Source organism: Anomalospiza imberbis, chromosome 7, assembly GCF_031753505.1.
Source record: "Anomalospiza imberbis isolate Cuckoo-Finch-1a 21T00152 chromosome 7, ASM3175350v1, whole genome shotgun sequence".
In the NCBI taxonomy this organism is placed as follows: Eukaryota; Metazoa; Chordata; class Aves; order Passeriformes; family Viduidae; genus Anomalospiza; species Anomalospiza imberbis.
Genome location: NC_089687.1, coordinates 27,260,759 through 27,282,690, shown reverse-complemented (window position 1 = coordinate 27,282,690; position 21,932 = coordinate 27,260,759). Strand labels below are relative to the sequence as shown.

Below are 21,932 nucleotides of genomic sequence, written 5' to 3'. Positions count from 1 at the left end.
CCACGATACTCAAGGACTGGTTTGGGTAAAATATATAAAACCTGACTTATCTCCAGATTTAAGCTTATGCAGCAGTTCTACCCTACTACAGTTATGTCAAATCATGTCAGTGCAAGCCACTGATATTTTACCCAATAAATTTCAGAAATAGTAGCTAATGAAAGGATGGAGATCAACTGTTTACACTAACAGTTGTACTAAGACACCACTCAGATGCAAATAAATAGAGAACACAAAGCAAGTTGTTGGTACTAGTATTCAATTGCACAATCTACCACTAATGCAGCTTTAAGGCTTTTCAAAAGAGGGACTCTCAATTCAAAAAAGCTTTGTAAGGTTGAAACTCAATTCCTTAAGAAAGCTGTAAATTCATGTGCCTTTGTTATTTTCTTTTAAAAAACAGTTTCTCTAACCGTGGCTTTTAATTACAGGATTACTACAACTGAACAAGCAGCATTTTCACCACTGATAATTATTTTAATTTTCCAAGTTAGTTTTTTCTGTTGGGAGTTTTTTTAAGGAAAAAACCTCACAGTTGTATGCCCTACCATCTCTGGATCATTACAAATTTGTAAAGATGTTAGCTCTATCCTTTTAAGTTAATAAAAGTGGCTCATCAAGCAATGTCAAGCAATCTAATAATTGCATGTCTTGTTCCACTTAAATGTATTTAAGTGGAAAGAGATGAGTGGTTTATCTGAAGCTACCTAGGCCATATAAAAGTCATCATTCTTACCAGTATCATGAAGGCACCTCAGTATGCTGAGAAGTGAGAAGGAATTTCTTCTATCCCAAGTACAGGGAAAGGACCTATATGAAGAATCAAGTTGACAGTGGAGTAGGCAGAAGCTCTAGGTTTCTAATAGAAAAGTCAGGCCATACATCTCTCTTGCTTCTGTCAGTGAGGGGCAGATAAGGTACTATTGCTCCACGGGATGTTTTGGTTCTCTTCAAAAGCTATATATTGGTATTAAAAGGCAGACAAACAATTCTTGATTTTCATGTAAGAAACAATACAAAATATTTCTACTCAGTAGTCTGAAATGTTCTGCACAGATATTTCACATAATAATGAAAATGAGGCTTTAGCACAACTGCCACAAGGATCTCCATATTCCTGTAACTTAAAAAGATTGTGAAAGACAAGACAAACTAATGAAAATTAATAAAGTACTTTATTTGATTGATTTGAACTATTACAACACTGAGCTGTAACACAGCTACCAAATATTAGGCATAGAGAGTCCCTGAAGTCTGGCTGGCAGACTATAGATGATGGAACTATAAAGCTTCCTCCCACATAACTGAGAAAAAAAGAATTGAAGAAAAGATGTCAAACTTCAGCAGTCTCCCATCCTCTAAGAGCTTAAAAAAAGGGAGACCTAAGTGGCAATTAATGCCTCCTCCAGGATCAGTGGGCACCCCTGATGTAAGAAATATAAATATACAATCAAGCCTTAAAAAAATAAACAAAAAAGCTTCATAGCCTCTTCATAATCTTGGACTGTACCTTGGAAAGTAGCAGGCAATGACATGAGTCCATTATAATTTCGATTATCTAAATCTTATAAAAGGATGTTGGTTTGGGACAAGTCCTTCTGTTTTATTGCCAGAATTTACTAAGTCACCTGCAGCATCCCAAACCCACTCACATTCTCCTTTCCTCATGCAATCAAGGCAGGTCGTGTAGCATTATAAATCTTGTCTTCATACACTGGAAGCTAGTTTTGTCTAAATGGTAGAGGAGTACTGGATAGCACTCAGTTGAGAAAATTTGCACCACTAGTACAAACTAAAGCTCTTGACCATCTTGTGATTTGCACTTCCCAAGTAAATTGCTCCAATAAAACCTTCATGTCTACTGAGGTAGAGAGCAGAAGGCACAATCTCACCAAGTTTGTTTTTCTGGCTATAAGGTTGGCTGCACAGACAGGAAGAAAGCATTGTCTGAGCTAAGAGACAAAGCAGACAAATCCAACTAGAGCGCAAGAGAGGCCTTGCTTACAGAAGTCATCATTCCAAACTACCTGAGGTAGTTGAATGATGAGCAAGATTCATTAGAATTACTACTTATCAGTGCAGCAGCTGTGAGGTTGGAGAAAGAGAGATCTGAGCATGGACCCCTCTCCAGCAGCCATTGAGAGCAGTTGCTGTAGACACTGAGGACACAGATGTTACACATCTTCATCCTCTTTCTCTAAGAAGTCAGTCAAGGTACTGTCATCGACAGGAATTAGTAAGTATTCCACACCATCAGCTCCCTGAGAACAGACATGCGTAGACATTGTTAACACCAGTGTACAGTGCCAGGCAAGCCACTAGACAGCACTGCAGTGCTGCATTTATCTGCGGTCTGGATTAGAGCTGGACAGCATTCTGAACTACATTACCGAAAACCTGGAATATTTCACTGGAGCAACACAGGAAATGCACAAATACTGAGAAAAGTCACTAAATGAGAAACCTTCTGGTGGGTTATGTTTGTCTGACACTACAAAGCTCCTCAACACTGTGTTCCTATATCTTGTACTGCTATACTGCCTCATTATTATGACAAGTCTGCATTCTTTCCTTATAGAAATACAGGTAACGCTATTGGAAGCAGACTGTCAGGCTCCATAGTTTGCTACTTCTCACAGTCTTCAAAAAGAAGACCTGGAGGTTGCCGAATAACCAAAGCACACTGCATTTCTTCTGTCCTCTATCCATGTAAAGGGTCTTGACAAATTGGAGGCATGGAAAGAGCTGCAATTACAGAATTTCAGCCCCTTGCCAGTTCCTACGTGCTTAAAACAATACAGCAAGTAAGCATTCTTCTTATTCAAAGTGGCTGAATAGAATTCTTCCCTGGACTCACCCGCTTGGTCCGGATGAGCTTGTGGTCCCTGAATTCTGTCAGCTGTGCCCTGAGTGTCAAGTCACTGTTCACAAGGAAAGCCTCCCGACACTGCTGGTAAAAGTCTTGGAAAGATAGCCCTGGACACACAAGAAAGCAAGAACAAGAAACTGAAGTAGTAAGATTGGCAGATTTTTCCAGGTCTAACACCACATATTATCCACCTGAAAGTCTTGCTTTGGCTTAGGCCAGAGTGGCTACAGTATCATCACCTCTTGCAAGTGTTCAGCCAAGGTAATACTTCAGTAATTAATGGAAAACAGCTGAATTAACGTACAAGTCACCCTGCTGCCTAAAGGAATTTTAATAGCACTTTAAATGCACTTTGTTAATTTCTCTTAATTTCCAACTCCTCTATCTTGCTTTCTTTACCATTAAAATGTTATTCATATCCACTGCAACACCTATTATACTGAGAGACAGAATATTCCACATGTATCCTAGAAAGCAGGGGTACATCAGAAGTCATTTATATAGGACATTTAAGAACAAGTTATACGAATTCAGTCTTAATTTTATTTTTTTTTACTCCACAGTCCCCCACCAAGGGTCTCAGTCATGTCTAAGCATGTCAAAGGCAGTCCTTCAGAACCAGCCAGTCTATTGATTTCCTGTCTGAGTCAGGTACAGTGCCACTAGACAGCCAGTGAGCCTCACTGAACCAACTGTTCGAGCACTTCTGTTGCTGGAAATGTAACCTGCATACCAAAACCCAGGGCTGCTGCGAACAGCAACACCCCAAACAGATGAGAAAAGGTGGGTACTTACCTGGATAAGATGGATTGTCCTTTTTCTCCAGCTGGTGCTGAGCAAGCAGTCTGAATATCCCTCTAAGTGAAAGGAGGAAAGGGGAAAATCAAAATAGTAACAATTAAAAAACAGCCCAGAACTCCCACTATTAGAAAATATTAACTAATTTTGCCTCATGCACAAAGACCTGGTTATGAATCTCATCACTGGACAAGGCTTTCTATCCAAATGCTGCTCATTTAAAGTAACCAATCAGCTGGAACCCAGGTCCTACCATCTTGGTCTGGAACACTATTACCAGAAAACACAGATTGTAAGGACTGGGTCCTTGCAACATGCTACTGTGAAGTGTAACAGTGTCTTACCTGGCATTGAGAGTGAGGCTATGCAGGACATGCATTAGGGAGCTCAAAGCCAAAGATCCAGACTGTTGTACTAAAAGCGAGTTCTCATAAGATGTTTCTTCCACATAAGGATTAAATGTAGTTGTTTCATACCAAAGCCAGTTATAAAGACTCAGCTTTGCCTGATCCCACACTAGACAGAGAGAACAGAAAGAGCAGACAAAACCGGGAGATTTACGATTTCTAAGGTGTTAAGCAATATTAAAATGCACGTCGTTCTGCTGCTGGATTGAGGAAACAATATATGCTTGTGAAATTCACATTACATACACCCTGCTAACTGCAGTTCCAGTAAGATAAATTCTCAGCAACAAAACATTTGCAGGCATCCCTTTTCCATGGATACATTGTAAATCCTTCCAGAGTCAAGAGAGTGCAAACAATTTCTGCCTGTAGCTGGAAGCTCTACCTGGAGAGGGTATGAAATAGCTGAAACGAGACCCTTCTTAGAGTGTGTGGAGATTCCTCCCTCTAGCAGGGATACCCCTCAAGGTTACTCCTCCAGGCTGAGCTAAAGAGATCTGCCCATGGTTGTTGGTATGGGTGAGTAACATCAATCTCTACTTGTGTGGTTTTTGCTAGCTTTAATATAACTGCTTCAATATTGCTTTAAAAAGAGTGAACTGTACTAATCGTTTCAGCTACTTGTGCTGTGTAGTAAATAATTCTGATTAGGATCTTTTCGTCTAATCATAATAGTAATCAATATAAGTAAGTAATTTATTTAAGTATATTTGCTTTGCCATCCTTAATTTTGTGACACAAAAGTTCAATTAATCTATCTAATCCTTTAATATAAATCATCAACTAAGTCTGGGGCTAAGACTGGGTCCAACCACACCTACATCCTGTCTGAGAAGGAGTTTAGAAAGGAAGGGGCTCCTTTCTGCACCTCCTGGTTCAACAGGAGGGCTTCTCTAATAAACTTTGTCTGAAGCTCCCATTCTGCCCACAACACTGACCAATAAAAGAAAATTGTTTTAGATGCAATGACAGACATAACATCCAATCTCCAGTTCAGTAAGTTCCTAAAATCAAATGAACGGTGCCAAAAGCTTGGAGTCTATTTGTATATTATGCTTAGTGGTATTTCTCAGTATCTTTACACAGTTCTGGTTCAGCACAGCCACACTCCCAATAAGAACTATACATACATCAACAGATCTGTTCTACACATCAACAGTAATACATCCTAAGTAACAGTAATACATAGTAAGCAATACATGAGCTTATGAAACATGTGTAGCAGCCCCAAAGCAGAACACAGATCCTTCTCTTGGCTAGATCAGGCCCAGGGGAACTCACTGAGAGGAGCATTGATGTGATCAATAGAGGCAATGAGGTAAATGCTAGGCAGGGAGGATAACTGTGCAAGGATCTGCTGACTTCTTTCTCCTCTCAACATCTGGCTGTCCAGGTTATGAATGAGGACATAGAGCTCTAAAGATGAATCTGCAAGGTCAGAAAAAACAGCAGAGAACCAATCAAAGAAACTACACACAAGCTGATTTCCCATTCCCAGAGCAGCGTAGCACACGTCTATTCCACCACTCTCCATATACATCACTCCAATATTGCTTTCCTTGCACAGCACAGTTTGAAGCTATACTGGGTGTTTCTGAGCACCTAAAAGGGTTTTTCTCAGTTCACCGTCATCACAGCTACAGGGTTGGTTTTTTCAGTTTAAGCTTTTCTTAAGTTATAAGCTTTTTATAAGTTTAAGCTTTTCTTTTTAAGTTACAATCCACTTTCCACTTGCTCACAGCTTTACCAGGAATTGCCCCTTTAGCTGTGTTTCTTTTGCAAATGAAGGTCATTGAAATATATTTTAGAATGGAAGACTAAGCATGGTTTATTGAGCTGCTTTTGATTTACATGACTAGGATTTTTAAGCTCCTCTTCACAGTAAAAATGTACTTTCTATTCAAGGTTGGATCCAAAGCATCATCACTTCATTGAAAATTTTAACAAGTTCTGAAAAAAAGTTGGAGACCTAGCTCAGATAATGCAAATGGTAGATGTTAAAATTTCCAGCTAGCTTCTTGCTGCTTATCCCTGGGAACAACTGTCATAGACAGGTAGAAGAATTATAAAAGAAAGGCCTCATAAAATCAGGCCTGCTCTGTTAACTTAATAGCCAGCCTGTCATTTCTTCCAAGTGCAGCTACGTAACCTGCAAGTTCCCATGCAAAAACAATCTTGGTATGAGAGCTCATTAACACAAGAACATATTCTTGGGTGAAAAACAACTAGCATCTGCATAAACAATAAGATGTGTCTCATGAGAATCAGAAGAAAAAATATGTAAACTAGCTAAAAATACAGGAGTTTGATAGATATGGAAGATACCATGTACCGACCAATGAACTAAGTGTCAATGTATTGTCCATCACTAAGATCTGACACAGGGCCTTCTGATAATCCTATAAAATATGACCTATACAATAAAGATTTGGCTTTTCCTGCATGAAGAAAATGGAGTCTCAGCTGATTTATTCCCATAAACAACCATTTCCTGAGTCCAGAAACGATTCTAGAACTGTAACCAGTTTTTGTGCAAATCCATACATACTTGCCTGCCAATGGAAACCAGTCAGATCAGCTATAGCAGACTGCAAGACTGACTTACGTACATTCAGGTGGGAACTGCTGCCTTTTTCATTTAGTCCCACCAGAAATACTCATAAGGTAATGATAAAAAACAGAATGTAAACACTGAAACACCAATGCCATGCACAATTAAGATTCCATGGCTATTTGTGTATGAACATACAAGCAGTTAAGACATTCAGAAATAATTCAGCAAGCATTTTGTGAACCTGTTTAATTTTGCTTTTGAAACCAATTCTAAGCTGCTTGTTTGACACTGCTGTCCTGCTGTAAAACACTGACTGAGCTAACAGCTTACATGGGGTTGTTTACATATGTATGTACACAGATACTCCTAGTGCATGCATGTTTTCATATATGTTGCATACATTACAAGCAAGAAAGTATACTAGCTACAATGCACTAAGAAACTGTAACTACCTGTATAAAAATTATAGGGGAAGAAAATGTCCAGGCTCTCTTGACAGTAAGTAGACTCTAACATTTTTATGCATAAAATTATCATTTTACCTTCTTTAAACCTTTTGGTAATGAATTCTAGTTGGTCAAGGGGGCTGCGGAAGGTCCCTATATGGTCCAAAACCTCCTCTGTGATGGAGTTGAGAATCTGAAAAAGAAAACAGGAGTTCCTTATGAAGGGCTCTGACACTGAAGTGCAGAAAATCTGACACTGAGCCCTTGGCTGCCTTGTGAGAGATAATCTGATTATTATCATAAAATCCCTTAAAACAGCGAACATAAAAAAATTATACCCCTTCTCAAAACAGTGACATAAAACAAGGCTTTAGAATGATGAATATCTATTAATGACAGAAATTACTGCAATTCCTTGGAAAATGTATGGGATCATTTCTTCAAAGCATTAGAAGAGAGAGAAACTGCCCTATATTCAGAGTCTGTTGCTATAGGGTGCAGCGGGTTTCCTTAAAATTTAACAGTGAAAGACTCTAGAGGTATCTGTAACACAGGATGATTACATAAACCCGTAAGCTTTTCCCACACTTACAGATTTCACAGTAATGCTGGGAAAGTATCCATTAACCACCAGGTGAACAGAATCCTGGAGCAAAGAGGTACGAAACTTCTCCAACAGATCACGCTTTGAGCCCAGTCCATAAAGCACAATATTGAAACCCAAGCTGCAGAAAAGTGAACAAATACACAGGATCAAAGAAGTGCAAATCTGGTTTTAGGTCCATACATTCATTAAGCAAAATGATCCATTGCAATTTTGGTTTTAAAAATTTCTCGTTTTGTCAACTCCAGGCTTACCTTAAGCTTACAGCTGATAAATAAAGTTAGCTACAAGGAATCTGAAACCTGGCATGTGCATCCTAGCAAAATGATCATTTTAGCAGCCTAGAGGCTCACAAACTTAGCAAAACATGGATGGAAGAAAATGCTATTGACTAAGAACAGAATACTAGATTTACAACTTCAGGTAAGAGATGGTAATCAACACTCACATGCATCCCCTCACCAAGTACTTTTATTACATGTTTACTACATGTTATAGTAATTACAAGGAAAAAAAGCAAACCTTCATACTGGTTTTCCACTCTGATCCTCAGGCACAATTTCAAAGCAAAATTACTTGATACTAATGTATATTTCTTATCCTAATTGTTCCACAGAAAAATAGGGAGGAAAGCATAAAGACAGCATGGTATGGAATTGGAGAGACCCAGAAAAGCTGATTTTAGTCGCATCCCTCACCCTCCTTCAGGCAGCACTATGATATGGGAAAAATGCTCATTAGGCCTCAGCCTTGATGAACCGCACCTAGATTATACCCCTCTCCAGCATATCAGAAACCCTGTCTGTTCCCAGGAACTAATATTGTCTAATGACCACCTGATTTCTAATGAGCGGCCTTGGAAATTCATTTTTCTTGCCTGAGTAACAATCCAAGTGGAATAATCTTTGAGTTGCTGCACCTTCAAAGGAAGTTACTGACTCAAATTGTGGCCAGGATGAAAAAATCACTCTGACTGAAGCCCACTGTCTTGTGCCCCTATAAAAGCAGTCTAAAGTGAGACCCTTTGAGCTCTCCATGATGGGGGGCTGCTGCATACTCAAGCCCACTCTCTAACAACACTGCAAGCAGTGGTCCAGAGAGATCTTTTTGAGCTCTCAATTCCCAGAAGGTAATTGACTGATAGTATGTCTCAAACACCAATAACCAGGTACCTGTGAAGCCAACCAAGTGGTAACAGACAAGAATAATTGGTAATAACCAAGGACTACTGGTACTAACATGCTGTGAGAAAAAACAAATTTTGGCTGGAGAAGGGAGCCCAGGTGGAGATAGGTCAAAACCTCCCATGAGAAAGAACAACAATGAAGTATAGTGCAAGCACAGCAACAACTGGCAGGAAGTGGACATGAAACTAGAAGGTGGGACTGCAACTACCAAAGAGCCCCAAAGCCCTCTGACCCTTTTCCAGAGAGGCCTAAAAGAACAAACTGTGCATGATAACTAATTAGCATAGAAAGTGACAAACCTTTGGGGCAGACACAACTGTCCATAAAAAGACAGCCCCCCTGCACAAGTTCAGGCAACGCCCCCCAGACCCTGGACATCTCATCAGCTGAACCAACACAACTGGATCATTACTTATGACCTGGATCAATGCTGAATCCAGGATCAGTATTCCCTCAGTGCTGGAACGATGGCTGGTGATCTCCTTTTTGCTCTTCAATTCATCTCTCCTTTTCAAAATTAAGCTCTTTAGTTTCTCTTTTCCCTTCACCCTGCCCCTTTATCCAAACCCCAGTGCTGTGTGCCTATATAGTAGGTCAGGGACTAACATACCAATTTCCATGATTTCCACACTTTCCATGAAAGTGTGTGATTCACTAATAAAACTCTATGGTTTTTTATGGACCCTCTGACTTCTGTCATTGTTTTCAACTAATAACCATTTTTGAATCTTAAGCATTTCTTTACTTTCAGGCATGGGTCATCACAGGAATCACAGTGCTTTGTTTAGGTTTGAGAAGCAGGAAAGGCATTATCTTCATCAGAAAGAAGAGTATCACATTACTCAAATAGCACTGGGCAAAGGTAAGGTGTTCAACAGCTGTCACTGCCTTCATTGTCATGAAGGGATTTGTTTCTTCTGGTCTGCCACATACATCTCTAACCATTTGCCCAGATCACCAAGTAACAGAACTCCTCCTCTTGCAACTCTCCAACTTTAAAAGCTGATGTCTTCTTCATACTCTCTGTCCTCCCCATGGATCACAAATTTCCTTATACTCCACTTCCTTGAAAAAGCTTCCAAGGGGCTTTCTCATCACCAGTATTGGCTCCAGCCTCAGGGGTGGTGGTCTGCCTTCTTTAGGGTGCTTCAGAATCTCACAGGGTCTCTGTAGTTCCATCTGCTTTCCTGAATGTTCACCCTTTTCCTTCCCATGAAGATACACACAAAGCCAAATAAAATTTATAGTGCCAGTGTTTCCAAAAGCATTAGGATTTCTTCATGCCCAGATCATTAGGTACCACAGGCAATGAAAGTTAACCGCTATACTACTCAAGATAGCCACAGACTGAAAATGGTGAGGGTGGGCTACTCACTACTAAGTCGCTGCTGAAAACTAAAATGATTCCTCACAAAGAGCACTTTTCTCATATTCATTTTCCCTGTTCTCTCACTATTGATGTTCCCTGTTTGTGAATGCCCTCTAGCTTGGTTTAGAGGCACAGGCAAAGTAACCAGGTAGAATGCAACTTCACTGCACTTCAGACATTCGGTTCAAGGAGTTAATCAGATAAGATTTGGTCTACAGGATGCACTGAATTAAATTAATGTCACTCACTTTTAAATTTAAGCAATCAAAGAAAAAAATTTGCTCCTTAATTCATCCACAGGATGTTACTGACATGAGGGTAAGTTTACTGGCAGTGCCTTTTAACTAAGCTTCTTGAGTGATACTCCTTGGATACTTACTGTAATTGCAGCATCCACTTGGAAAACAAGGATTCATGTTGCTGGTTAAGGTGACTAATTTCAGCAGCATAGGCAAGGGGAGCATTTTTCAAAAGATCATGCAGTGTTTGCTGTGTTGAAAAAGAGATGACAGTCATTCAAAGTTAAGAAGATGCAAGAGATACACCTGAAGTCCTTAAAACATCCTCTAGCATGCTCCCTATCTAGAGAGAATAGTTTTCATTGTCAGTGCACTCAGTTTTGTGGTTAGTTTTTTTTCTCCCCATTAAGATCCCACTAGGCACAGTTTTACTACTGGAGATACAAAGCAAAGATTAAGTAACCTTATTATGGTAAACAGCAGCTAGAGTAGGACTAGAATAGATGACACACTGTGTATTTTTCTTTTCATGCCAAGTATGGAAAAACCACTACAAGAAAAATGGATACACATGGAGCTTACACATCACCAAGCACTGTACCAACAAGATACAACATCTCATCCCTGATCACGGGAACAAAGGCTCCAATCAACGTGCTTAGCAAGGTGTTCATCACTACAAGAGAAAGCTCAATATGCCCACCATCTTAAAAAAAACTACAGCAGAAAGGATATAATTTGCAGCTGATAGCTCAGTGTACAAAAGCATCAAGAATCAAAGGATTCATTCAGCTTTCAATATATGCTGTGATGCTGGTGTTTAAACAGCACAGTAGCATGATACTCAGCATCAAATCTACACTGGCCTCTCTTTCTCTTCAATTTTAACAGCTTTGCTTCCCACTCCCTTGCAGCAGAAGACAGTTCCCACTGGAAAGGCAAGCTGCAATGTATCAGACAAAGTACTGAGAGACAGAACTGCTACACCTTCAACTGCTTTGAAGCCAGCAGTAGCTTCAACACTGTAAGCTGTGATTTCCTCCCACAGCTGTTATGAAAGAACTTGTTAAAAATCCAGATGTTACTCTGGGCAGCAATTCCAGACACCAGCAGGCAGTCTGCATATATGCCATCTTTTAAAACACAAATGGATACAAAAAGCAGTCACAGACACAAAAGCTCCAGGTATTCTACACAATTCCCTGAGACCTGTCCTTGTAGGGTACAACTGCTTGATTTGTCAGTCAGTCACCACCATCAGACTATTTCTGTCTCCTAGAAACTGCAAGGGAACAAAGTACATCTAACAAACTACGTGACAAGATTTAGAGCTCGTTCCAGTTCTGCAAGTGACCCAGTAATATTCAGATGAAATCAGCTCTCTTGATTTCCACTACACATAAACAGTCAAGACAGTTTTTAATTCCCCCTACCATTTCATTGACAAAATGATGTTTTAATGCAAATCTCTGCAATTCTGCTTCTCCCTCTTCTTCTCCAAAAGCAAACTTTCACCTTTTCTGGTAACTGCAGCTTTCAGCTGGGAGCTCACCTGATAGTGCCTTCTCCCTGCATTTTCCCTACTGTCTCAGGTTCAAACAACTGGGCATTGTCCCTGCTAAGAGCAGCAGTAGAAAACATACTGCTTAAATTGCTACCTAAATCAGCATTACCACTGACCACATAATCAGTAGAAATAAAGTGAAAATCACAACATCAGAGATTTGGATGAGGGAACTCTCTATCATAGAAATCAAAAACCCAGAGTTGTGCGACTCACTATGAACTGTACCTGATTCAATCTTCTTTTCCGAAACTTCTGCAGTGTTCGGTCTGAAGTGAGCACTTTGGAACTACTGTGAGCTTCAAAGTATTCCTCCACCAGGTTGCCCTATAAAAGGACAGCAAGATCAGCAACACTCCTCCTGTTATCAAGTTACCCTTCTCCCTAAGATGGCCTATGAGACACAGGGCAAGGGTGAATACAGAAAGACAGAAAATATTTGTAAAAATGGCTTCTATAGCAGCATTCTGCCAAAGCTAACCTAGTCAGATGATTCCTTGCTGAAGAGCGTGCCAGAAAAGAGTTTCTATGAGAGATAACATAACAGTAATTCTTAATTGGTGTGGGGATCCCTGGTGCTGGAAGAAGTAGGACAATTAAGCTGAACACCAAGCCAGAACAGTAATGTGTGCTCCTTTTGGTACTACAGGAATCAATTTCTTCATCCTGTCTCAATACAAGGTCTCCTGCTCCATGGACATCTTCGACTTCTTCTGAAGTTGCTAATGATGCCAACTGGATTAGCACACAGGTTCACATGGTGGCCGACCAACAAGGATTACTCAAAAGTACAGCAAAAGCCAGCACAACTGGTTTCGTCTGAAATGAGTTTAGCAATTCTTCCCCAAGGTCAGGTGTGGTCACTAACAGCTTATTGTTCCTATACATCTCTTCATGTTTACTAGCTATGGGGCATATTTTTGCACACTCACCATCTTTTGCTCCTTTTTTTTTTTGGCTAAGCTGTTTCTGGGAGGAGGTGTAGATGCAGCTTTAGTTTTTGCCGGAGTCTTTTGATCTGATATAACAGTGCTGACTTCCATCTGTTCTTCCTCATCCTCCTCCTCTGAGCAGGAAGCAGAATACTCACTCTCGCTTTCTAAATAGGGATCTGGAGCTAGAGCATAAATTTTAAGGTTAAAAGCTAGGAATGACTTCTTACACAGAACTCATTTTGCACCATCTCACACACATTCTCTAGATGTTTTGCAAGCACATGAATCCTAAATATATTTCACAGAAAGGTAAAATCAATGCTTAAGAGAACTGCAAACACAGGTGGGCCATTTCTTTTGCAGTTCTAGGATCACAAAGTATTGTTAAGTAAAGCCTCCTCCTTGATACCAACCAAGAAACACCATCGTACCATAAAAAGAGACTAAAAATGGACTATGGAATTCCCTATTTCTCTTAGCATCTCCACGTCAGTTTTCCCAAATGCCAATTGTGCAGGCTGAGTATCTTCTATGTTACATTCTGCAAACAAGTTGTTGTAAAATACCTCTGTCAGCAGCATTGATTAAAGAGCACAGATGAAATCTGGCTCAGCCTTGGTCTCTCAACACAAAAGAAATAGAAGATGAAACATCATGTACTAAACTCTCCTCTGCACAGGCCACACTAAATGTCAGCATACGTAAGACTACCACAAGTGTTGTCTCTTTTGATCGTGTTACTGAAGTTCAGTAACTTGGTGCTTCTAACCCATTCACCCCTCACCTTAGTAGCAATCTGTAGAGGAAAGGTCTACATGGATTTCCTTAAGGACATTTCTACAATCTCTGCAGGATAAATCAGGTTGTTTCAGTCACACTGCTACCACAGACAGAAAATCAACAAGAAAACACTCTCCCTTGAACACAGTGCCTCACTGACTGTGGCAGCTGACAGCAAAGGTTGATCTTTACCTGCCAGTCTCTTTCTGAGTCTGTAAGGTGTGGTGGACACAAATTCTTTCTTTTTACTCTGGAACAGCAAAGAAAAAACATGCATTAAAAGAAACATCTCTCTCCTCTAAACTACCCTCTGCCAAGCAAAGCAGGTTACATTTCCAAACTATTTTGGCCCACACACAACTGGAAAAGCAGAGGCAGTTAAGTATGGAAAGCTTTTGTTTTCCCATTCAGAGGGAGATAGGATCAAGCTCCAAAAGGGGGTTAATTCTTTCAGCTCAAGATGGAGAGTAGAAAACTGTGAAATCCCCAACCAAAATGCCAATCTTGGCCCTTCAGAAACAGCCAGACCAAAGCAAAGACAAACTGGAAATGCTTCAGTCCCCACATCAGTCACCTTCCACATCACGCTGTCTACTCAAAGTCATCTGGAAGTCCTCTAAGAAAACAACGACCAGAATGACAGAAGACCACTCAGCATAGTAAGCCCAGAAGTACAGCAAAGGAATCCAAGCTGCCTGGGCTCACCAAGTTGTAGTGTCACATTTTCCTTACATATGTTTAAAGCACATGCCTGACTTGGACACTGGATAAAGTCTGCAATACTTAGGAAATACTTTTGATGATCCTGACAAAGTGGATGTGAAATCATCAACCAGTGATTATGGCATCCCCAAACAGCATGTCTTTTTCAGGTGTATCTCATCCTGGAATGTCATACCAGAAAAGCTGTGCACACATTTCTGCTATGATGCTGTACTATTTTAGAAAGCCAATTCTTTCACTCCACTGCCACCACAACTGGTAGTTCTGCACTGAATCTCTTCTTTATAAACCAGTTGCTAAGTAAGAAACTGAACAGCGTCAGTTCTGGAACTCCTGTCCTAACAGCACTTCTTACAATTGGGGCTGTTTCTTCCTTCAGTGAGAAACTGGAAAGCTGTGAGTTTAACTGTGTATTAAGGGATTATCTAGCGTCCTCACTTGTGTGACATAAGGAAATAGTTTCCACCCATGATAATTAAGCTGTCAAACCTACTACTTACCCACTGACTCCAAACCCCATAGTCCTGATTACAGAGTTACTCCTATCTGGTTAGAATAGAAGGGACATCTCTACTGTGCAGCGAGGTGTTCAATGTCCTTCCTTTCCAGAAGTGTAGTAATTGGCTAGTTCAAGTTTTACAAGTCGGGGAAAAAACCCAAATACAAAATCCAAGCAATGTAAAGTCATTACTCACCCTCTGTTGCACTTTGTTTGAACTTGAATGTTCTGAAAAGGAAGAAATGGCATTGTACAGAGTACTGCAAATTTTCAACACTGGCACAAGATGGTCCATTAGAAAAACAGGAATTCACTGTTCAAAGGTACACTGCACCAAAATATCAGCTCCCTGGATAGTTAATCCTCTGAAGGAAGCCTCTAGTTCCTCACAGGCAGGCAAGGAGAGAACAAAGAGAGTTGCTGGGAGGAATGGGTTAGAAGTGGAAGACTGGCAATGAGAATTGTAAATATGCTCAAGTGACCATGCAGCTGGGGATAGCAAAGACTCAAACAGCAATGCAGAAAAACAGATATACCATGTCTAGGGCTGTTTACCCTGTGTATGCTTCAGGAAGTAGAAAATCTGTGTATAGATAACATAGGTGTTTGGTAGGCATGGAGGCACCCGAACGGACAGGTCAGAACACAGTGAAGATCACAGCATGGGGATAAACCACTCATGTGCAAAACCACTGACAGACCAGTATGAACAGCAGGCTGGTTCTAGTGCTGAACCACACATAAGGGTGCCTGCGTCTCCACTCAGTGCCTACATCTCCACTCATGTCTTTCTGCCCAGGTGTTGCTTCAGAAAGACAACAGAAATAAATTTACTCTTTTGCATTCTAGCTGTGAGTTTGTGGTGGCTCCAGCAGCCTGCCTGTATCAGGTCACAGAAGAGTCAATGTTATTACCACAGAAAGCAGCTTCTAATTCTTAGTCACAGCTTTGGGAGGCCAGGAAGGAGGAAAAGACTCCAGCAGGGACGAATGAGGCTGAAAAATGAGCTAATGATCTCTCCCTGAGCACATCAGACTCCATTTCCAAGCACAAATGCACATGCTCTTGCCAGTGTTGACCTGCATTGCCTTCTCCCACCTGTATTTCTCCCTGCAGCACTAGGTGTTAAATATTATATAATAAAGTATGAATTTACACATGAACACCCACACAGTCCTACCCAATCAGTGTTTAACATACCAGCCCAGCTCATAACTCTCTCAAGTGCAAGTATTTCTACTGAACAGAGAGGAAGTCATTAAATGTCACAGCAATAGATGAGAGAGACATTCATGTTTCCTCTAGAGCAGCAGGGCAGAAGAAGAGATCTGACACCCAGGTGAAGCACAGGCCATGCACATCAAACTGTTCAGCCCATGGTGTTAACCTGAATACTTAAGCCCTGGTGTTAACTAGAATTCTTAAGCATGAGAGAAGCTGGAACTCAAGCATCCACTCCACCACCCAAAGAGAAACACAACCCCCACTCACTCAGCTTCAGTTCCCCAAACCATCACAGGGACTTACTGCCATTTTGAGGAGTTTTGGCCATCTTCTCAGGGCACTTGGAGTGATCAGGTGCCACATTCTTTTCTGGTGTCTGGGCTAATTCAGAGGCTGTAGGAAATAGGGGGAGGGAAGGTACAAAACTTCCAGCTCTGGCTAGTCAGAAATGGAGCCATACACCTGAAATGCTCACTACATATTAATTCCCTAGTTATTTCAGGAACCAAATACTCCTAGACTTTTCTAACCCTAAAGGTGGCTGTATTCCTCAGAAAGGATTTTCAAAGGCTGAACTCATCCATTAATTAAGTTTACAAATATGACCGATGGCAGAGCATGTTTTGCTCCCTGGGAGACCACATGTCTTTGAATTAGAGCAAGGTTTAGTCAAGCTCACTTAGTTCTTTAAGATTGCTCAGCTGCACATAACAGATCATCAGATATAGCAAACACATCAGTTCCCCAGGAGGAACTATTTACCTGCGTCTACTCCTTATCTGTACAAGCTGAAGTTGAATGACTGATGTGAATCTGAAATACCCTGCTACCAGTCCCTACCATTGTATGACCAACAGCCTATTCCATGAAACAACACTGGGACTAACAGACTGTCATAGTACGACTTCCCTCAGTTTTCACATTGAGTCATAGCTCCAGGAGGAAGCACCAGTGAAATCCACCCTGCTGCGGAAGGAGGTCTAAGACAGGAAACACAACTTCCCAAGACACAGCAGAACCTAAGAGGCACCAAAACCAGTTTCTGAATAATGATTCAGTAGGATGATCCCTCTCCCTCAGATCATCCTTTGTAGGATGTATCATTAGCTGTGACAAATAAACACTAATGAAATTCAGATGGTGCTGGACATACAAGGACCCTTCATGTGAGTGACAACCCTGCTCAAGCACCTTACTTGAACCAAAACAGTCCACCCTCTCTGGAACTGCCACTTTCTGCTTGCTTCTCCTAAGTCTGGAGAGAAAGAAGAGCAAAACATACCCAGCTCTGCCATTTTATTGGAGCGTTTGGGAGTCTGGAATGAGTAAACTTCACCACCGCTTATATTTGAGCCATTCCCCACTGGATCTGTGAAAAGACATGTTACTTGCAGCTATTTTAAAACCATTGATAACATTCCCATCCCAAGAAAGATGGAATGCAACATCTCACTATTTGGCTTTATATTGCAGGTGATACAAAACAAATATAATAATAAAATCCTAGAATCATAATATTCTCTTCTACCTGTTAACCACAAGTACAGACAGAGCAGGTTGAGCCCTCAAAAGCAATTTCACCAACACTGTATAACCCCAACTGCAAGTATCTCTTGAAATCAGAGTTGTGTTAGGTTTTCTCCTGCTAATACCTTGGGCACATATTCCAAGAGCAGCAACATAGTTCTTCTCTTCCAGGATCTCCTGAGCTTCGTTATCAGAAATATTCTCAAGCTTCTTCACAAACCTCTTCACGCTGACACCCAACTGAGCCTTCTCCTTCCGTACTTTAGTTCCTAGAATTGCAATAAAAGCCTTAACCTCCTGCTATTTCATTATTTCTATTGCAGTAGTACACAGCCACCCAACTTAGAGACCAGGTTCCTGTTATGAAAATCACTCAGCAAATTCAATGCTGAGATGTCCTGCTAAAAGAACAGCTGGTCAATAGCTGACCCTATAGCCATTCACCCCTCCTTCACCACAAATGCTGGCTCCTGCAGTCCATGAAGGTGTCTGTCGTGGTTTGACATGGAAGTGAATTCTTTCAGGAAGTTGGGTCAAACCAATCAGTGGTCAAATTTGGATACTGACACCTAAAGTGACCAGTGAAGATAGGGATACGCCTCTGAGAACACAGGGGGTTAAAAGCAAGAACTCCCAAGAGCTCGCTCTCTTTGGTTCTGGTCAGGGTGCTGTGCAAACCTCCCTGCCCAGCCATGGGGCTGGGTGGGGGAGGGGAAGCCATGCGGCCTGGTCGAGGTGAGCCGAGGGGTAGAAGGACTGGAACCGAGCCAGCTCCTGTGGACGGAAGGGTGGAGAGAAGCGGAGATGTCTTTGTCATCCCCCCCCAGAGGGAAGAGATAGAGAGTCCGGACGGCACCTGTAACTTTGCCGGCGCGCAGGAGAAGGAGAGGGGGGAAGGTGCCCAGCCTTGGCCTTGGGAACCGGCTGCTGGGCAGAGATATCAGCCGTCCAGGGAGTCTGAGCTTTTAACCCTTTCCTGAGAAATGAAGGCTTTGTAAAATATTACTCCTCCTTGATTTGAAGTAGAAGAGAGACAGTCTGGGATCTGAGATGATAGAAGAAGAAATTCTCGAGTTGGAAGGAGATGATGGAGTGGCTTGTGGCTGGACTTTTCTTGTTAGCCATAGACTGAACCAAATTCTCCTGACAGAAGATGCACTTAGGGTGGTGCGTTGGTGTGTCAAGAGACTTGTTTCAGTGGTTACCAGCAGAGGAGTAGAGAGAACAGAGAGTTGGAGAAGGTGGGGAGAAGCCCTCTGTCTTCAAGGAAAAAGAAGAGGAGAAGAAGACCTCTTTTCTTGGACCCTCGGCCCCAGGGGAAAATGGGGGGTACTGTAGTCCCAAGATGAGAAACTGAACTGTTGTCTCTTTTGGTCCATGGCAAAGCATCCTTAAAGGAGCCCTGTGAGCAGTCTGTCCATGCACGGTGGTGAGAGCACTGTGACATGGAAAGGAGAGTGTCACCATGGCAGATTTTCTCCGGGTGGTTGCCATGTGTGACATGGAAACACAAGGGTGGCAATTGTGTTTCCTGGGGGGTCTGTGGCACAGGAGAGACTCCTGTCTCCCTTGAAAGCCTGAGTATTTGATTATCTGAAGGGTGGCAACTTGATCAGGATCCCAGGTGGTGTCTCACTGTTGGGTTTGTTTGTAAATTAGGTGAGAGGAGGAGGGGTGTTTTGGAAGGTCTTCATCCAGGATTTAGTGTTTGTAGTTTTTATAGTAGTAGTAGATTAATAAAGTTATTTTCTTTGTTATTAAGCTTGGGCCCGCTCTGCTCTGTTCCTGATCACATCTCACAGCAATTATTTAGAAAGGTGTATTTTTCATGAGGGCGCTGGCATTGCGCCAGTGGGTAACTGTGACAGAAGGTAAGACACCCATTTCAGCAAACACCAGCTCCACAGAGAGGAATAGGAGAAATGACAGTGGCTCACGCATTACAGTATCAAATTGCATGCAAAGGGGATGGTACTTGTCAACCCTTATGTCTTCCTAGAGAAGAGGAGCAATTGGAAAATACTTTGCCTGTAGGCTGTCAGTACACTCAAGGAAGAACGTAGGCTGAGAGCCCTCCGGAGACCATCTGCATGACCTTCTGCTCAAAGCAGGGCCAGCAGTGAAATCTGAACGAGATGCTCCGTGTCTCGTACTGGCAAATTTTAAGCATGTCCACAGAGGCTCCCCACCTTAAAAGTAGTCAGTGCATGCACATGCAGCCTCGTTCCGCTTTGACTGTGAGAGTGCTCAGCGCGTCAGGCCCGAGGAGTTTCCCGGCTCCCTGTGCCGCTGCCCGGGCACCCGGTGCACGCTGCTGCGGGGAGAGCTCGTACCGAGAGCTCGTACCCGCCCCGCCTGCAAAGGGTACGGCAGGCCAGTGCCGGGCAGGGACAGAGACACTCTGAGGGGGGGAGTCAAGCGGGGCAGAACGACTCCAGAGGCCTCGTCCTTCTGCGAGGCTCTGCAGAACCCAGCTCGGGTGTCGCAGAGCCCCGTTCCCGAGGGCCGCCGCGGCTGCTGGGTCCCTCTCCCAGCGCTCTGGGAGCAGCGGCGGCGCTGGGCCGGGCCATGCCCCGGGCCGGCTGTACCTGCGTCGTCGGAGATGTGCTTGAGGACGTCCTCGTCGGGCACGAACTTCACCTGCAAGGAGCGGCGGCTGCCGCGCATCCCCTCGGGCCGGCTCATGGCGGCTCCCGTCACGTGGGCGCGGCCCCGCCGCCGGGGGGCGCTGCCGCCGGGGGGCGCGGACCGGCCCCGCCTTCACCCCTCACCTCACCCCTCACGGTGCCGCTCCTGCGGGACCGGGGTCCCGCCCGCGACCCGCGCCCCCGGCAGAGGCGGCGGCGGCAGGAGGCGGAACCGGCTCCCGCGCCAGCCAGTGGCCGTCCCCGAGGCAGCCAACCCGGGCGCCGCGCCCTGAGTGACCTGTGCGACGGCGAACCCGCGGCCCGCTCCCAGCCCGCCTCGGCCGCGGGGCAGCACTTCCGCCGCCGGGCACGGGCGCGCGCGCGCTTCGCGCTCGGGGTCGCTGTGGCGACGCGAAGCCGCCGCGAGCCCGTTCCGGAACAGCGCCGCCCGCCACATCCCACCTCACGGCACCCCGGAGAGCGCCCCTCACGGCCCGTCCCAGCCCCTCCAGCCTGAACCGCACCTTTAAAAACCAGCAGGTCACGAAGTAGTCATTTCTGTTCAGAAACAGCACGATATTTATTTAACATCTGTATATATTTATATATATATATATATAATTTTTTCTGCATTGCAGATTGTGTCGAGTTTTATACATCTCTATTTACAATGATTTAAAATAATTATATTTCTTCTCTGGCAGGTATTTACAAAGTCAATAGTAACTACATTTCACATTTCAACGAGTCAACAGCATGAACCAGCTCAGTAAGACAGTTAAGATAATGGCTTACATGCACCAATAACATGATCTTCAATACGTGCCTTCTTCAGGACTAAGAATGAAGACTTTCCCTGGTCCCCAGGTTAAAGGACATCATACAGCAGAGGTCACGGTTATTAAAAACCTGTTTGATTTAGTCCTTCACCAGTACCGAATCTCGAACGTCTGGGGCTCATACCAGCGAGCAGGCCATGCTGGTCAAGAGGGGCTCACACCACCAATCCGTGTCCTTTTGCCCAGACTGTGTGTCCACAAGAAGTGGGCTATGTGCTGCTTATGCTCCTTCTATGAGATTAAATAATGCTAAAGTAGTAAAAATCCTCAGAAACCTTAGTTCAGAGAAACAAACTTGGTATGATGAAAAAAGTAAGAAAATAATATTTTAACCCTTGCAGAATGTTTCTTTTTGCTAGTAAAACTGAGAGCAAGTCCTGTATTCTTACAAGGACAAAAACAGATCAAAAAACTCATTGTCAAGTACAGGAAATACAAATTTTAAAAATGCAGCATGGGGTATATATCAATTTAGTTGTTGGGGTCTTCTAATAGCAAATAAAAGCTACCATAGTAAATCTAAAATGTATTAAGAGTAGCTAATTATTAAAAATCTTTATTAGCTTTTTCCTGGAATCTTCAATATGAAAAAAGTGTTAAATGACTCTCTTTTATTTAATCATATGGTATTTGTCCATAAATAACCAGCTAGTAATACTCACCCCTAAAGTATGTACTATGTGCAAGAAAACAGAAGTAATCATTGAACACTGACACACACACACACACACCACACACCCC

The 21,932-nt window shown here is 42.7% G+C and overlaps 1 protein-coding gene across 3 annotated transcripts; it reads right to left on the bottom strand.

The window, feature by feature from the left end:
- Positions 1-641: 641 nt before the first annotated feature.
- Positions 642-20,646, bottom strand: ORC2 (origin recognition complex subunit 2). 3 transcript variants are annotated; one of them, XR_011000921.1, is made up of 17 exons: positions 20,314-20,637; positions 17,851-17,994; positions 17,481-17,567; positions 16,502-16,591; positions 15,171-15,202; positions 13,945-14,002; positions 12,970-13,154; positions 12,266-12,364; positions 10,614-10,723; positions 7,667-7,799; positions 7,171-7,267; positions 5,356-5,502; positions 4,012-4,183; positions 3,665-3,726; positions 2,858-2,976; positions 2,071-2,261; positions 642-810 (listed from the first exon to the last, which is right to left on the bottom strand). XR_011000921.1 is itself a non-coding variant. In XM_068196212.1 (16 exons), the coding sequence occupies exons 1-16, from the start codon at positions 20,408-20,410 to the stop codon at positions 2,175-2,177; spliced, it is 1,719 nt and encodes a 572-aa protein (XP_068052313.1). In that variant the 5' UTR covers positions 20,411-20,637; the 3' UTR covers positions 1,157-2,174. The 3 variants fall into 3 exon arrangements, 2 of the variants coding, with proteins under 2 accessions (XP_068052313.1, XP_068052314.1); XM_068196212.1 differs by lacking the exon at positions 642-810 and having other exon boundaries at positions 1,157-2,261; XM_068196213.1 differs by lacking the exons at positions 642-810; positions 2,071-2,261; positions 2,858-2,976; positions 3,665-3,726 and adding an exon at positions 3,815-3,937 and having other exon boundaries at positions 20,314-20,646.
- Positions 20,647-21,932: the final 1,286 nt, after the last annotated feature.

Bases quoted from the DNA above. Each gene is read 5' to 3' on its own strand.
- ORC2 (XM_068196212.1), bottom strand. From the start codon at position 20,410: ATGAGCCGGCCCGAGGGGATGCGCGGCAGCCGCCGCTCCTTGCAGGTG. The intron at 12,365-12,969 runs GTGAGTGTGCAA...GTCCTTTTATAG, and splicing joins AAAAAAAGGAGCAAAAGATG to GGCAACCTGGTGGAGGAATA. The intron at 3,727-4,011 runs GTAAGACACTGT...CCTTTCACTTAG, and splicing joins AGCCTCACTCTCAATGCCAG to AGGGATATTCAGACTGCTTG.